The following is a 16,217-nucleotide window of genomic DNA, read 5'->3' as shown; positions in this document are numbered from 1 at the left end:
GCACCATCCCCACCATACACGGTGTTGACACTGCACTGCTTCCCCTTCCTGAGGCGGCGGATGGTGGTCCAGAATTGCTTCGAAGCCGTCCGGAAGTCTTTTTCCATGGCCTCCCCGAACTCCTCCCATGTCCGAGTTTTTGCCTCCGCGACCGCTGAAGCCGCACACCGCTTGGCTTGTCGGTACCTGTCTGCTGCCTCAGGAGTCCCATGAGCCAAAAGAACCCGATAGGACTCCTTCTTCAGCCTGACGGCATCCCTCACCGCCGGCGTCCACCAACGGGTTCTAGGATTACCGCCACGACAGGCACCAACTACCTTGCGGCCACAGCTCCAATCGGCCGCCTCGACAATAGAGGTACGGAACATTGTCCACTCGGACTCAATGTCCAGCACCTCCCTCGTGACATGTTCAAAGTTCTTCCGGAGGTGGGAATTGAAACTCTCTCTGACAGGAGACTCTGCCAGGCGTTCCCAGCAAACCCTCACAATGCGTTTGGGCCTGCCAGGTCTGTCCGGCATCCTCCCCCACCATCGCAGCCAACTCACCACCAGGTGGTGATCGGTAGAAAGCTCCGCCCCTCTCTTCACCCGAGTGTCCAAAACATGAGGCCGCAAATCCGATGACACAACTACAAAGTCGATCATGGAACTGCGGCCTAGGGTGTCCTGGTGCCAAGTGCACATATGGACACCCTTATGTTTAAACATGGTGTTTGTTATCGACAATCTGTGACGAGCACAAAAGTCCAATAACAAAACACCACTCGGGTTCAGATCCGGGCGGCCATTCTTCCCAATCACACCTCTCCAGGTTTCACTGTCGCTGCCAACATGAGCGTTGAAGTCCCCCAGTAGAACGAGGGAATCACCCGGGGGAGCACTCTCCAGTACTCCCTCGAGTGAATCCAAAAAGGGTGGGTACTCTGAGCTACAGTCAGGACCCGTCCCCCCACCCGAAGGCGGAGGGAAGCTACCCTCTCGTCCACCGGGTTGAACTCCAACGTGCAGGCTTTGAGCCGAGGGGCAACAAGAATTGCCACCCCAGCCCGTCGCCTCTCACTGCCGGCAACGCCAGAGTGGAAGAGAGTCCAGCCCCTCTCAAGAGAACTGGTTCCAGAGCCCTTGCTGTGCGTCGAAGTGAGTCCGACCATATCTAGCCGGAACTTCTCCACCTCACGCACTAGCTCAGGCTCCTTCCCCCCCAGCGAAGTGACGTTCCACGTCCCAAGAGCCAGCTTATGTAGCCGAGGATCGGACCGCCAAGTGCCCTGCCTTCGGCTGCCGCCCAGCTCACACTGCACCCGACCTCTATGGCCCCTGCTATGGGTGGTGAGCCCATTGGAGGGGGGACCCACGTTGCCTCTTCGGGCTGTGCCCGGCCGGGCCCCATGGGGACAGGCCCGGCCACCAGGCGCTCGCCATCGTGCCCCACCTATGGAAATGTATAATATAATTCATATAGCAATACGGTCTCACTGCACAGCAGGCCAGCAGTTAGCCGAGTCCGCAATCCATGGTGAGGCACAACGCAGTGACGTGCCTCAACTGGCTGCTGTTCACCGCACCGTCTCTTCTCAGTATTTGAACGGCAAATGTGAAAATTCAGCGATTTTAAATAAAAATAATCTAAAACGGGTGAAGTTAAATGGAAAATAACTTTATAGTATAATCACTGGATACTAGAGATGCGCGGATAGGCAATTATTTCATCCGCAACCGCGTCAGAAAGTCGTCAACCATCCGCCATCCACCCGATGTAACGTTTGATCAGAACTTCACCCGCCCACCATCCGCCCGTTGTTATATATCTAATATTAATAAAAAAATTTAAAAAAAAGGGTGAAAACTACGCGAATTACACCTTGTGCAGACAAGATTTTTCGATCGGACACGGAGGAATTAGCGATGTAAAAGACCACGTTGGGACAAAAAAACACAAGTCTAATGCCGTTGCTAGCGATACAAGTGGAAAACTTTCAACGTTTTTCGTCGCCCAAACAGATTCTTTGGATGTGATAAATGCCGAAGTTTTATTTACGGAGGCAATAATTGAGCATGGACTTCCAATCGCACTGGCTGATCACATGGGACAGTTAATAATGTAATGCAACCTTTAAAAATCATTACGCGGTGATCGCGATCCCAAAAATAAACTTTTCTTGCATGATAATGTCCAGAAAAACTCGCTTTATATTACTATAGAGTCCTTTTAACGAATGAGTTTGATGGTTTATCACAAACCTTAAATGAAAGAAGTCCTTTGTTCTCCTGCACCATGCATGCGCAATCCTGTCGGCTGTATTTCACAGCACGACATACTGTAAAAAGTGTTTATACTATTTATACTTTCAATTAACAAATTGAAGTCTTGTGAAAGGTTGACAGGATAACTGGCATTAACTGTCAAAATAATTTCAAACTATTGAAGTTAGCTTACAGAATAAACATGTCAATCAACCCATATGATTTTTGCTGTAATATTTTTGTTTTGAAAAGTCACTGTGACTGATAGAAAAGTGATGGTTTTAGCAACATTTTAACCTGTCTGAATGCTAATAGTCATTTTGCGTCGGGGGGCGAAGCCCTGAACCCTCCACCAGGACTTTGTCCTGGACCTACCGGGGCCTGCGGCCCTTGGACCCTGGCTACTAGGTTTTTCTGATTTAAAAGTTGGCAGGTATGGTGAGGTTATAAAGCTTTTGCCTGTTAAAGAAAGGAGACTGATCCAATGCACAGACATTCGCGTGCCACGCTGTCACGACCCAGACGCACACCAGTGCGCAATCATATGGGAGACGCGCTGAGCGCACCTCCAAGCGCGTCTCGCTGCCGGCGACGCCCAGATATGGGCCCACGCTCCAGTGCCATCCATTTTCAGGGCTAGTTGATTCGGCAGGTGGGTTGTTACACACTCCCTTAGCGGGTTCCGACTTCCATGGCCACCGTCCTGCTCTCTATATCAACCAGGGTGAGCCCCACCCCTTTCATGAGCGCACTACGCGCGGAGTGACCCCTGTTACGCGCCCCCGGCAACAGGGGTGGCAAGCAGGTAAGCTGCGCGGGCGGAGCGCGCGGAGTGACCCATGTTACGAGCCCCCGGCCACGGGGGTGGCGGGCAGGTAAGCTGCTTACCTGCTGCGCGTGACGCCGGCCGCGGCGAAAGCGGACGAGGCGGGGTGTCGGTGCGGTGGGCGCGGTAGTGACCCTGGACGTGCGTCGGGCCTTTCTCGCGGATCGCTTCAGCTACGGCTCCCGGTGGGGCCCTCTCGGGGGAAGGGGCCTCGGTCCAGGACCCCGGCGAGGCGTCCCTTCTCCGCTCCGTAAAAGTGTCCATCTCTGTTCTTTTTTTTTCTTCTGTTGTGGCATATGCTGCAGGTGCCTGCTCGTTTTTCGTATGTGGGTAACAACATTTAACTATGTATATATATTTCCGAATTGGTTTAACTGCCACCCGCAAAAAAAAAAAAAAATTAATCCGCCCGACCCGACCCGCGAGCGGATAAAATCTTAGTTTTTTTAATTTCATCCGCCCGATCCGCGGATTATCCGCGGACTCCGCGGTTGTGTCCGCAAACCGCGCATCTCTACTGGATACATATAACAATTTAATAAAAAATGCCTCTAGTGACTGCACGTCACTGCAATATACACATGCTATATATTGACGGCTTGGGATTTTTTTTACTATAGTGTCCCACAATGCATTGTCGGCAGCCATATTGGTAGGCTTTGTTCACCGAGTCATTGTTTATGATAGCACTACACGCAACATATTCTAACTATTCAGTGGAAAATAACATTGCCATGGAGGAAAACTGTGAGTCACTAGATAAGATGAGATTTCTAATTGGATGTGACTAGAGATGTCCGATAATATCGGACTGCCGATATTATCGGCCGATAAATGCTTTAAAATGTAATATCAGAAATTATCTGTATTGGTTTCAAAAAGTAAAATGTATTACTTTTTAAAAGGCCGCTGTGTACACGGACGTAGGGAGAAGTACAGAGCAGTTGTGTCTCCAAGTCATACTTGCCAACCATCCCCATTTACCCGGGAGACTCCCCAATTTCAGTGCCCCTCCCGAAAATCTCCCGGGACAACCATTCTCCCGAATTTCTCCCGATTTCCACCCAGACAACAATATTGGGGGCGTACCTTAAAGGCACTGCCTTTGTGTGCCGGCCCAATCACATAATATCTACGGCTTTTCACACACACAAGTGAATGCAATGCATACTTGGTCAACAGCCATACAGGTCACACTGAGGGTGGCCGTATAAACAACTTTAACACTGTTACAAATATGCGCCACACTGTGAACCCACACCAAACAAGAATGACAAACACATTTCGGGAGAACACCCGCACCGTAACACAACATAAACACAACAGAAGAAATACCCAGAACCCCTTGCAGCACTAACTCTTCCAGGACGCTACAATATACACCCCCCCGCTACCCCACTTTCTGTGACTTCAATAATAAATATGGCAGTGCCATGTTGGCATTTTTTTCCATAACTTGAGTTGATTTATTTTGGAAAACCTTGTTACATTGTTTAATGCAGGGGTGCTCATTACGTCGATCGCGAGCTACCGGTCGATCTCGGAGGGTGTGTCAGTCGATCGCCAGCCAGGCATTAAAAAAATAGTCCTAAAAATGAGCGATCATAAATCTTCACTATGACGTCACTTTCGTCACTTGATTGACATTCACGGCACCCGAGGGTCTTCTGAGATGACGCTGGCTGCTGCCAGCTCATTAAAATGACCGACTGGAAGGCGAGAAACACTTTATTTCAACAGACTCTGGCGCCGTACCTGTCGTCAAAACTCCAAAGACCGACTGCACAGTTGCACAATAAAAGCTCTGCTTCATCCCGCCTGCGCTACCAAAATAAGAGTCTCAGAAAGCTGGCGTGCACAAGCTAGCAAGCTACGGAGTTTGCCGACAATGTATTTCTTGTAAAGTGTGTACAAAGGAGTACGGAAGCTGGACAAATAAGATGCCAAAAACCAACCACTTTCATGTGGTATTGGACAGAAAGGAGGACTTTTTTTCTCCTCCATTCGAAAATGCGGACGTTATCAGCACCACTGTCTGATTCCAATCAATGCAAGTCATCACAATCAGGTAATACACCAACTTATATTCTTGTCTTCATGAAAGAAAGGAATCTATATGTGTTAAACATGCTTGTATTATCTTTAAACACTTTTAACTTATTAACAATATTAACTATATGTGTTAAACATGCTGGTATTATCTTTAAACACCTTTAAGGTATTAACAATATTAACTATATGTGTTAAACATGCTTGTATTATCTTTAAACACCTTTAACTTGTTAACAATATTAACTATATGTGTTAAACATGCTTGTATTATCTTTAACCACCTTTAAGTTGTTAACAATATTAACTATATGTGTTAAACATGCTTGTATTATCTTTAACCACCTTTAAGTTGTTAACAATATTAACTATATGTGTTAAACATGCTTGTATTATCTTTAAACACCTTTAACTTATTACCAATATTAACTATATGTGTCAAACATGCTTGTATTATCTTTAACCACCTTTAAGTTGTTAACAATATTAACTATATGTGTTAAACATGCTTGTATTATCAATAAACACCTTTAATTTATTAACAATATTAACTATATGTGTTAAACATGCTTGTATTATCTTTAAACACCTTTAAGTTGTTAACAATATTAACTATATGTGTTAAACATGCTTGTATTATCTTTAACCACCTTTAAGTTGTTAACAATATTAACTATATGTGTTAAACATGCTTGTATTATCTTTAAACACCTTTAACTTATTACCAATATTAACTATAAGTGTTAAACATGCTTGTATTATCTTTAAACACCTTTAACTTGTTAACAATATTAACTATATGTGTTAAACATTCTTGTATTATCATTAAACACCTTTAATTTATTAACAATATTAACTATAAGTGTTAAACATGCTTGTATTATCTTTAAACACCTTTAACTTGTTAACAATATTAACTATATGTATTAAACATACTTGTATTATCTTTAAACACCTTTAACTTGTTATCAATATTAACTATATGTGTTAAACATTCTTGTATTATCTTTAAACACCTTTAACTTGTTAACAATATTAACTATATGTGTTAAACATTCTTGTATTATCAATAAACACCTTTGATGATTAACAATATTAACTATATGTGTTAAACATGCTTGTATTAGCTTTAAACACCTTTAACTTGTTAACAATATTAACTATGTGTTAAACATGCTTGTATTATCTTTAACCACCTTTAAGTTGTTAACAATATTAACTATATGTGTTAAACATGCTTGTATTATCTTTAAACACCTATAACTTATTACCAATATTAACTATAAATGTTAAACATGCTTGTATTATCTTTAAACACCTTTAACTTGTTACCAATATTAACTATAAGTGTTAAACATGCTTGTATTATCTTTAAACACCTTTAACTTGTTCACAATATTAACTATATGTGTTGAACATGCATGTATTATCTCTAACCACCTTTTAAGTTGTTAACAATATTAACTATATGTGTTAAACATGCTTGTATTATCTTTAAACACTTTTAACTTATTACCAATATTAACTATAAGTGTTAAACATGCTTGTATTATCTTTAAACACCTTTAACTTATTACCAATATTAACTATAAGTGTTAAACATGCTTGTATTATCTTTAAACACCTTTAACTTGTTAACAATATTAACTATGTGTTAAACATGCTTGTATTATCTTTAACCACCTTTAAGTTGTTAACAATATTAACTATATGTGTTAAACATGCTTGTATTATCTTTAACCACCTTTAAGTTGTTAACAATATTAACTATATGTGTTAAACATGCTTGTATTATCTTTAACCACCTTTAAGTTGTTAACAATATTAACTATATGTGTTAAACATGCTTGTATTATCTTTAAACACCTTTAACTTATTACCAATATTAACTATAAGTGTTAAACATGCTTGTTTTATCTTTAAACACCTTTAACTTGTTAACAATATTAACTATATGTGTTAAACATTCTTGTATTATCTTTAAACACCTTTAACTTATTACCAATATTAACTATAAGTGTTAAACATGCTTGTATTATCTTTAAACATCTTTAACTTGTTAACAATATTAACTATATGTGTTAAACATGCTTGTATTATCTTTAAACACCTTTAACTTATTACCAATATTAACTATAAGTGTTAAACATGCTTGTATTATCTTTAAACACCTTTAACTTGTTAACAATATTAACTATATGTGTTAAACATGCTTGTATTATCTTTAAACACCTTTAACTTATTACCAATATTAACTATAAGTGTTAAACATGCTTGTATTATCTTTAAACACCTTTAACTTGTTAACAATATTAACTGTATGTGTTAAACATGCTTGTATTATCTTTAAACACCTTTAACTTATTACCAATATTAACTATAAGTGTTAAACATGCTTGTATTATCTTTAAACACCTTTAACTTGTTAACAATATTAACTATATGTGTTAAACATGCTTGTATTATCTTTAAACACCTTTAACTTGTTAACAATATTAACTATATGTGTTAAACATTCTTGTATTATCTTTAAACAACTTTAACTTATTACCAATATTAACTATAAGTGTTAAACATGCTTGTATTATCTTTAAACACCTTTAACTTATTACCAATATTAACTATAAGTGTTAAACATGCTTGTATTATCTTTAAACACCTTTAACTTATTACCAATATTAACTATAAGTGTTAAACATGCTTGTATTATCTTTAAACACCTTTAACTTATTACCAATATTAACTATATGTGTTAAACATGCTTGTATTATCTTTAAACATCTTTAACTTGTTAACAATATTAACTATATGTGTTAAACATGCTTGTATTATCATTAAACACCTTTAATTTATTAACAATATTAACTATATGTGTTAAACATGCTTGTATTATCTTTAAACACCTTTAACTTGTTACCAATATTAACTATACGTGTTAAACATGCTTGTATTATCTTTAAACACCTTTAACTTGTTAACAATATTAACTATATGTGTTGAACATGCTTGTATCATCATTAAACACCTTTAACTTGTTAACAAAAACATATATTTCATAAATAAGTAAATATAAATGATATATATGAATGAGGTAGATCCCCACGACTTGATCAATTGAAAAGTAGCTCGCCTGCAGAAAAAGTGTGAGCATCACAACAAAATTAGGCATAATAGTGTGTTAATTCCACCACTGTATATATCGGTATCGCTTGATATCGGAATCGGTAATTAAGAGTTGGACAATATCGGCAAAAAAGTCATTATCGGACATCTCTACTTAAAACAAGTAAAACACTCTAACATAAAATCTGCTTAGTGAGAAGAATGATAGAAAATAAGCAAATATCGCCCTTATTTGAGATATGTCATCTTACTTATATTTCAGTTTTGGCAGTGTCTTTTTAAGCAAGCTTCTTAAATAAATGTTACATGAAGTTAAAAGGCAGAATTATGTCCTGGGGTGGACAACAAAACGGTAAGAATTAGACATTGAAGACGTAAACAAAAGGTAAAGGATATGTTTAGGCTCCTTCAGCAGGGATGTTTTCAATCGCATTGTCGGAATCGATGACGCGGATTCCTGTGAAAAGAAACAATTAGTGTGAGCAAGTTAGAATGCTGATTTGATAAGAAAAGGAGTAAAGTAGAGAAGAGTTGTTAGGTGGTTGCTATGTTACCTGACTGTGTTCGTCTTATCTTCGTGCAGTGACGCTATGCTAACCTCACCTTCCCGTTAAAAATGCTCATCGTTTTTACCGTTGGGAATAAATATCGGAGTCGCGGTTGATTCCCCCCCGAGTGGTTCAAAATGTGTGGTTTGTGTGTTCTTTAAAGTGACAGGCGAGTTAGTTTGCGATGGCAGCAACACTCTGTCGCCATTTCGATCTGGGTCACGTGATGCAATGGCAGTTCTCGCGAGAGTTGCGAGTCAGCTCCCTGACAACACATACTTTGAAATAGTAACATGTTGAATTGTTATAGCTCCTCTTTTCTGCTGTAAAACGATTGTGAATGATCCACTTGACACTCCTTTTAATCCAGACCTGGGCAAATGAAGGCAAATCTGGACCGTCGGATATTCCCAAATATTTTTTTTTACATCTATAAGATGTAAAGTGTAGCTGCCATTATGATGTTTTCTAATGACCGTAAGTCTTCAACTATACTAAGTCTTTACATGCTTGGAATCTGCATCATAATTCATACTTGCCAACCCTCCCGAATCTTCCGGGAGACTCCCGAAATTCAGCGCCTCTCCCGAAAATCTCCCGATTTTCAGCCGGAGCTGGAGGCCACGCCCCCTCCAGCTCCATGCGGACCTGAGTGAGGACCACAGGGTGACAAAAACTAAATCATCCAGACTAGAGATAAATTGTATTATTATGTTTATCTTACCTATAAATAATTATATTTATTAATTAAAAAAAATATATATATACATTTTTACTATATTTTGCTAAAAACATCAAAATTAATTGTATTTTTATTTGTATTTTTTCTGACTCCTTATTACATCCAGCCATAGAATTATACATAAAAATAAACATTTTTGAAATAATTAATTTTAAATTATCATAATAATTCATTTAAAATGACCGTATTTAATTATTAAAATAATTGCTTGTTTATCAACAACTTTAGCATTTTATTCATTACATTTTGAAGCTCTCAGAAGCCAAGTTATGTTATATTCCTTAAGATTTATTTATGCAAGTTTGAAGTATCAATTATCTAAACACAGTTTTGTTTGCATATTTTCAGGATGTAGATATATATATATATATATATATATATATATATATATATATATATATATATATATATATATATGTATGTATATCAGGCCCGGCCCTAACCAATCTGGCGCCCTAGGCAAGATTTTAGATGGCGCCCCCCCACATCGGCAGTGAACTGTATATACTCACAAGAAACCAAATAGCTTTGTCTTTGACCTTTTTTTTACTTAAAGAAAGCAAATTAACAATCAGAATAGTTAACAAGATAAAAAAAAATATGAATAAATAAATGAATGCAAAAAATAAAAAATGAATATATGAAATACAATATTTTTTACATACATATTGCTTAATTAACATTAATGATGTGCACTTTAACAACTAGGCTTACAACTATACCTAATGGGTGGAAAAGTGACTATTACCTGCAGGGCAAACATTAGCTAACCAGAAGGCAATAACAATGTAAACAAAAAACACCTGCTTAAAAGATCTAATACAAATGTCCCTGAGGAATGTAAGGTGGGAGTACTGTAATTACCTAACGTTACATTATTATTTTCCATAACAATTTAGCCCCCTCCACAATATTAACCCGACGTTAAAACAGAACTAGCTATTTATTGATTAGCAATTGCCGAATCATGTAACATTAGCTTAATGCTAAAAAGCCAGGTTACTATCACATTCTGTAACAGACAAATAATTTCATGTAGGCTAACGTTACCTACCTGCTACCTCTGTCTTTTCTCGTTTCTCCTCCTCTTCTTTTCTCTTTTTTCTTCCCTGGGCACCTGACAGTTTTGGCCGTTTTGACATCTTGTGTTGATTTTTTGATGTGGTGACGTCCAAAAAGAGTCTTGATACGGGAAGGGAGGGGGCGCACCGTGCGGGGCGAGGAGGGAGGGGCGTAATGTTGTAACAAATAATATTTCTATTAAATAGGCTTTACTTTGCATTTTAATTAACGTGGGATTATTTTTTGTATTTAGAAATAGTACCAACTTTTTTTTATTTATTTATTTTTTTTCTCCAACATTTGTGGCACTGGCGTGGCGCCCCCTAATGGACGGCGCCCTTAGCATTTGCCTATACGGCCTATGCCACGGGCCGGCCCTGGTGAGGACCACAGGGTGACAAGAACTAAATCATCCAGACTAGAGATAAATTGTATTATTATGTTTATCTTACCTATAAATAATTATATTTATTAATTTTAAAAAAAAAAACTAAATAAATTTTTACTATATTTTGCTAAAAACAAAAATTAATTGCATTTTTATTTGTATTTTTTCTGACTCCTTATTACATCCAGCCATAGAATTATACATTAAAATAAACATATGGGAAATAATTAATTTTAAATGATCATAATAATTCATTTAAAATGACCATGTTTAATTATTAAAATAATTGTTTGTTTATCAACAACTTTAGCATTTTATTCATTACATTTTGAAGCTCTCAGAAGCCAAGTTATGTTATATCCCTTAAGATTTATTTATGCAAGTTTGAAGTATCAATTATCTAAACACAGTTTTATTTGCATATTTTCATTATGTGTATATATATATATATATATATATATATATATATATATATATATATATATATATATGTCTTAATAAGGTTATCCAAAAAATAGTGCTCGATACCGTAGTAGAGCGCAATATATGTATGTGTGGGGAAAAAAAATCACAAGACTATTTCATCTCGACAGGCCTGTTTCATGAGGGGGGGTACCCTCAATCGTCAGGAGATTTTAATGGGAGCATTCGCATACCATGGTTTATATAGGGCACAGAGTGGGTGGGTACAGGCTGGCCTAGGGGCGTGGTGATTGGCTCATGTGTTACCTAGGAGGTGTTTCCGTCTATGGCGGCATGTTGTTACAATTTCGCTGCGCTTTCACAAGGCTTCTTTCAGGAACAAAAACCTGCGAAATACCACAGAACTCAGCAAACACATTTGGGACCTCAAAGACAATAATGTTGAATATTCAATAACATGGCAAATTCTTGCATCCAGCACACCTTACAATAGTGGTAATAAAAGATGCAACCTATGCTTGAAAGAGAAACTGTTTATTATTTACCGTCCAGACCTGTCATCCCTCAACAAGCGCAGCGAAATTGTAACAACATGCCGCCATAGACGGAAACACCTCCTAGGTAACACATGAGCCAATCACCACGCCCCTAGGCCAGCCTGTACCCACCCACTCTGTGCCCTATATAAACCATGGTATGCGAATGCTCCCATTAAAATCTCCTGACGATTGAGGGTACCCCCCCTCATGAAACAGGCCTGTAGAGATGAAATAGTCTTGTGATTTTTTTCCCCACACATACATATATTGCGCTCTACTACGGTATCGAGCACTATTTTTTGGATAACCTTATTAAGACATATATATATATATATATATATATATACATACATACATACATATACATTGATATATACAGTATATAATTTATAAGTATTTATTTTGCTGTTTTTGTTTACATGTTAAAGGTGTTTTAATGAATATACATGCATGTTTAACATATAGATTCCTTTCTTTCATGAAGACTAGAATATAAGTTGGTGTATTACCTGATTGTGATGACTTGCATTGATTGTAATCAGACAGTAGTGATGATAACGTCCACGTTTTCAAATGGAGGAGAAGAAAAGTTCCTCCTTTCTGTCTAATACCACATGAAAGTGGTGGGTTTTTGGCATCTTATTTGTCCAGCTTCCATATTCGTTTATATACACTTTACAAGAAATATATTGGCGTCAAAACTCCGTAGCTTGCTAGCTTGTTTGCGCTGGCTTTCGGAGACTCTTGTTTTGAAAGCGCAGGCGCGATGGCGCGGCACTTTTATTGTGAAGACAGGAACGTCCTCATGTGCGGTCAGTCTTGAGGCTTTTGACGGTACGGTTGAAATAAAACAAGTATCTTTTTTCCCTCACACTTTTGATTGATTGATTGGAACTTGTATTAGTAGATTGCACAGTACAGTACATATTCCGTACAATTGACCACTAAATGGTAACACCCCAATAAGTTTTTCAACTTGTTTAAGTCAGGTCATGTGACCACATGGCTCTGTTTGATTGGTCCAACGTCACCAGTGACTGCATCTGATTGGTGGAACGAAGTGAAACGTCACCAGTAAGGCAGGCACTTTGAAGGTCTGTCTGACAGACCAAAACAAACAAAGCGTGCATTAACAGATCGATAAAAATTAGTAGCGAGTAGCGAGCTGAATGTAGATAAAAGTAGCGGAGTAAAAGTAGCGGAGTAAAAGTAGCGGAGTAAAAGTAGCGTTCCTTCTCTATAAATATACTTAAGTAAAAGTAAAAGTATGTTGCACTAAAACTACTCTTAGAAGTACAATTTATCCCAAAAGTTACTCAAGTAGATGTAACGGAGTAAATGTAGCGCGTTACTACCCACCTCTGGTTATAGCTCCTCTTTTCTGCTGTAAAACGATTGTGAATGATCCACTTGACACTCCTTTTAATCCAGACTTGGGCAAATGAAGGCCCGTTAAATTTTTCAATCTGGACCGTCGGACATTCCCAAATTTTTTTTTTTTACATCTTTAAGATGTAAAGTGTAGCTGCCATTATGATGTTTTCTAATGACCGTAAGTCTTCAATTATACTAAGTCTTTACATGCTTGGAATCTGCATCATATCATACTTGCCAACCCTCCCGAATCTTCCGGGAGACTCCCGAATTTCAGCGCCTCTCCCGAAAATCTCCTGATTTTCAGCCGGAGCTGGAGGCCACGCCCCCTCCAGCTCCATGCGGACCTGAGTGAGGACCACAGGGTGACAAGAACTAAATCATCCAGACTAGAGATAAATTGTATTATTATGTTTATCTTACCTATAAATAATTATATTTATTAATTTAAAAAAAAAAAAACTAAATACATTTTTACTATATTTTGCTAAAAACATACAAATTAATTGTATTTTTATTTGTATTTTTTCTGACTCCTTATTACATCCAGCCATAGAATTATACATTAAAATAAACATATTGGAAATAATTAATTTTAAATGATCATAATAACTAATTTAAAATGACCATATTTAATTATTAAAATAATTGTTTGTTCATCAACAACTTTAGCATTTTATTCATTACATTTTGAAGCTCTCAGAAGCCAAGTTATGTTATATCCCTTAAGATTTATTTATGCAAGTTTGAAGTATCAATTATCTAAACACAGTTTTATTTGCATATTTTCATGATGTATATATATATATATATATATATATATATATATATATATATATATATATATATATATATATATATATATATATATATATATATATATATATATATATATATATATATATATATATATATATGTCTTAATAAGGTTATCCAAAAAATAGTGCTCGATACCGTAGTAGAGCGCAATATATGTATGTGTGGGGAAAAAAAATCACAAGACTATTTCATCTCTACAGGCCTGTTTCATGAGGGGGGGTACCCTCAATTGTCAGGAGATTTTAATGGGAGCATTCGCATACCATGGTTTATATAGGGCACAGAGTGGGTGGGTACAGGCTGGCCTAGGGGCGTGGTGATTGGCTCATGTGTTACCTAGGAGGTGTTTCTGTCTATGGCGGCATGTTGTTACAATTTCGCTGCGCTTTCACAAGGCTTCTTTCAGGAACAAAAACCTGCGAAATACCACAGAACTCAGCAAACACATTTGGGACCTCAAAGACAATAATGTTGAATATTCAATAACATGGCAAATTCTTGCATCCAGCACACCTTACAATAGTGGTAATAAAAGATGCAACCTATGCTTGAAAGAGAAACTGTTTATTATTTACCGTCCAGACCTGTCATCCCTCAACAAGCGCAGCGAAATTGTAACAACATGCCGCCATAGACGGAAACACCTCCTAGGTAACACATGAGCCAATCACCACGCCCCTACACCAGCCTGTACCCACCCACTCTGTGCCCTATATAAACCATGGTATGTGAATGCTCCCATTAAAATCTCCTGACGATTGAGGGTACCCCCCCTCATGAAACAGGCCTGTAGAGATGAAATAGTCTTGTGATTTTTTTCCCCACACATACATATATTGCGCTCTACTACGGTATCGAGCACTATTTTTTGGATAACCTTATTAAGACATATATATATATATATACATACATACATACATATACATTGATATATACAGTATATAATTTATAAGTATTTATTTTGCTGTTTTTGTTTACATGTTAAAGGTGTTTTAATGAATATACATGCATGTTTAACATATAGATTCCTTTCTTTCATGAAGACTAGAGTATAAGTTGGTGTATTACCTGATTCTGATGACTTGCGTTGATTGTAATCAGACAGTAGTGATGATAACGTCCACGTTTTCAAATGGAGGAGAAGAAAAGTTCCTCCTTTCTGTCTAATACCACATGAAAGTGGTGGGTTTTTGGCATCTTATTTGTCCAGCTTCCATATTCGTTTTTATACACTTTACAAGAAATATATTGGCGTCAAAACTCCGTAGCTTGCTAGCTTGTTTGCGCTGGCTTTCGGAGACTCTTGTTTTGAAAGCGCAGGCGCGATGGCGCGGCACTTTTATTGTGAAGACAGGAACGTCCTCATGTGCGGTCAGTCTTGAGGCTTTTGACGGTACGGTTGAAATAAAACAAGTATCTTTTTTCCCTCACACTTTTGATTGATTGATTGGAACTTTTATTAGTAGATTGCACAGTACAGTACTTATTCCGTACAATTGACCACTAAATGGTAACACCCCAATAAGTTTTTCAACTTGTTTAAGTCAGGTCATGTGACCGCCTGGCTCTGTTTGATTGGTCCAACGTCACCAGTGACTGCATCTGATTGGTGGAACGAAGTGAAACGTCACCAGTAAGGCAGGCACTTTGAAGGTCTGTCTGACAGACCAAAACAAACAAAGCGTGCATTAACAGATCGATAGAAATTAATAGCGAGTAGCGAGCTGAATGTAGATAAAAGTAGCGGAGTAAAAGTAGCGTTCCTTCTCTATAAATATACTTAAGTAAAAGTAAAAGTATGTTGCATTAAAACTACTCTTAGAAGTACAATTTATCCCAAAAGTTACTCAAGTAGATGTAACGGAGTAAATGTAGCGCGTTACTACCCACCTCTGGTTATAGCTCCTCTTTTCTGCTGTAAAACGATTGTGAATGATCCACTTGACACTCCTTTTAATCCAGACTTGGGCAAATGAAGGCCCGTTAAATTTTTCAATCTGGACCGTCGGATATTCCCAAATATTTTTTTTTTACATCGATAAGATGTAAAGTGTAGCTGCCATTATGATGTTTTCTAA

General features: G+C 37.8%; 1 protein-coding gene across 2 annotated transcripts in view; it reads right to left on the bottom strand.

Annotated features, from left to right (window-relative positions):
• The window catches only part of ift80 (intraflagellar transport 80 homolog (Chlamydomonas)), a 201,988-nt gene extending 192,973 nt beyond the window's left edge, over positions 1–9,015 (bottom strand). For both annotated transcript variants that reach the window (XM_072915026.1, XM_072915027.1), the window contains exons 1-2: positions 8,799–9,015; positions 8,643–8,701 (exon numbers count right to left, since the gene is read on the bottom strand). In XM_072915026.1, the coding sequence (XP_072771127.1) occupies positions 8,643–8,677 (35 nt within the window). In that variant the 5' untranslated portion in view covers positions 8,678–8,701; positions 8,799–9,015. The remainder of the gene's footprint in view (positions 1–8,642; positions 8,702–8,798) is intronic.
• Between the last annotated feature and the right edge of the window lie 7,202 nt (positions 9,016–16,217).

The sequence above is a fragment of the Nerophis lumbriciformis genome, linkage group LG17, assembly GCF_033978685.3.
Source record: "Nerophis lumbriciformis linkage group LG17, RoL_Nlum_v2.1, whole genome shotgun sequence".
NCBI classification, from domain to species: Eukaryota; Metazoa; Chordata; class Actinopteri; order Syngnathiformes; family Syngnathidae; genus Nerophis; species Nerophis lumbriciformis.
This window is presented reverse-complemented; position numbering and strand designations above follow the sequence as displayed.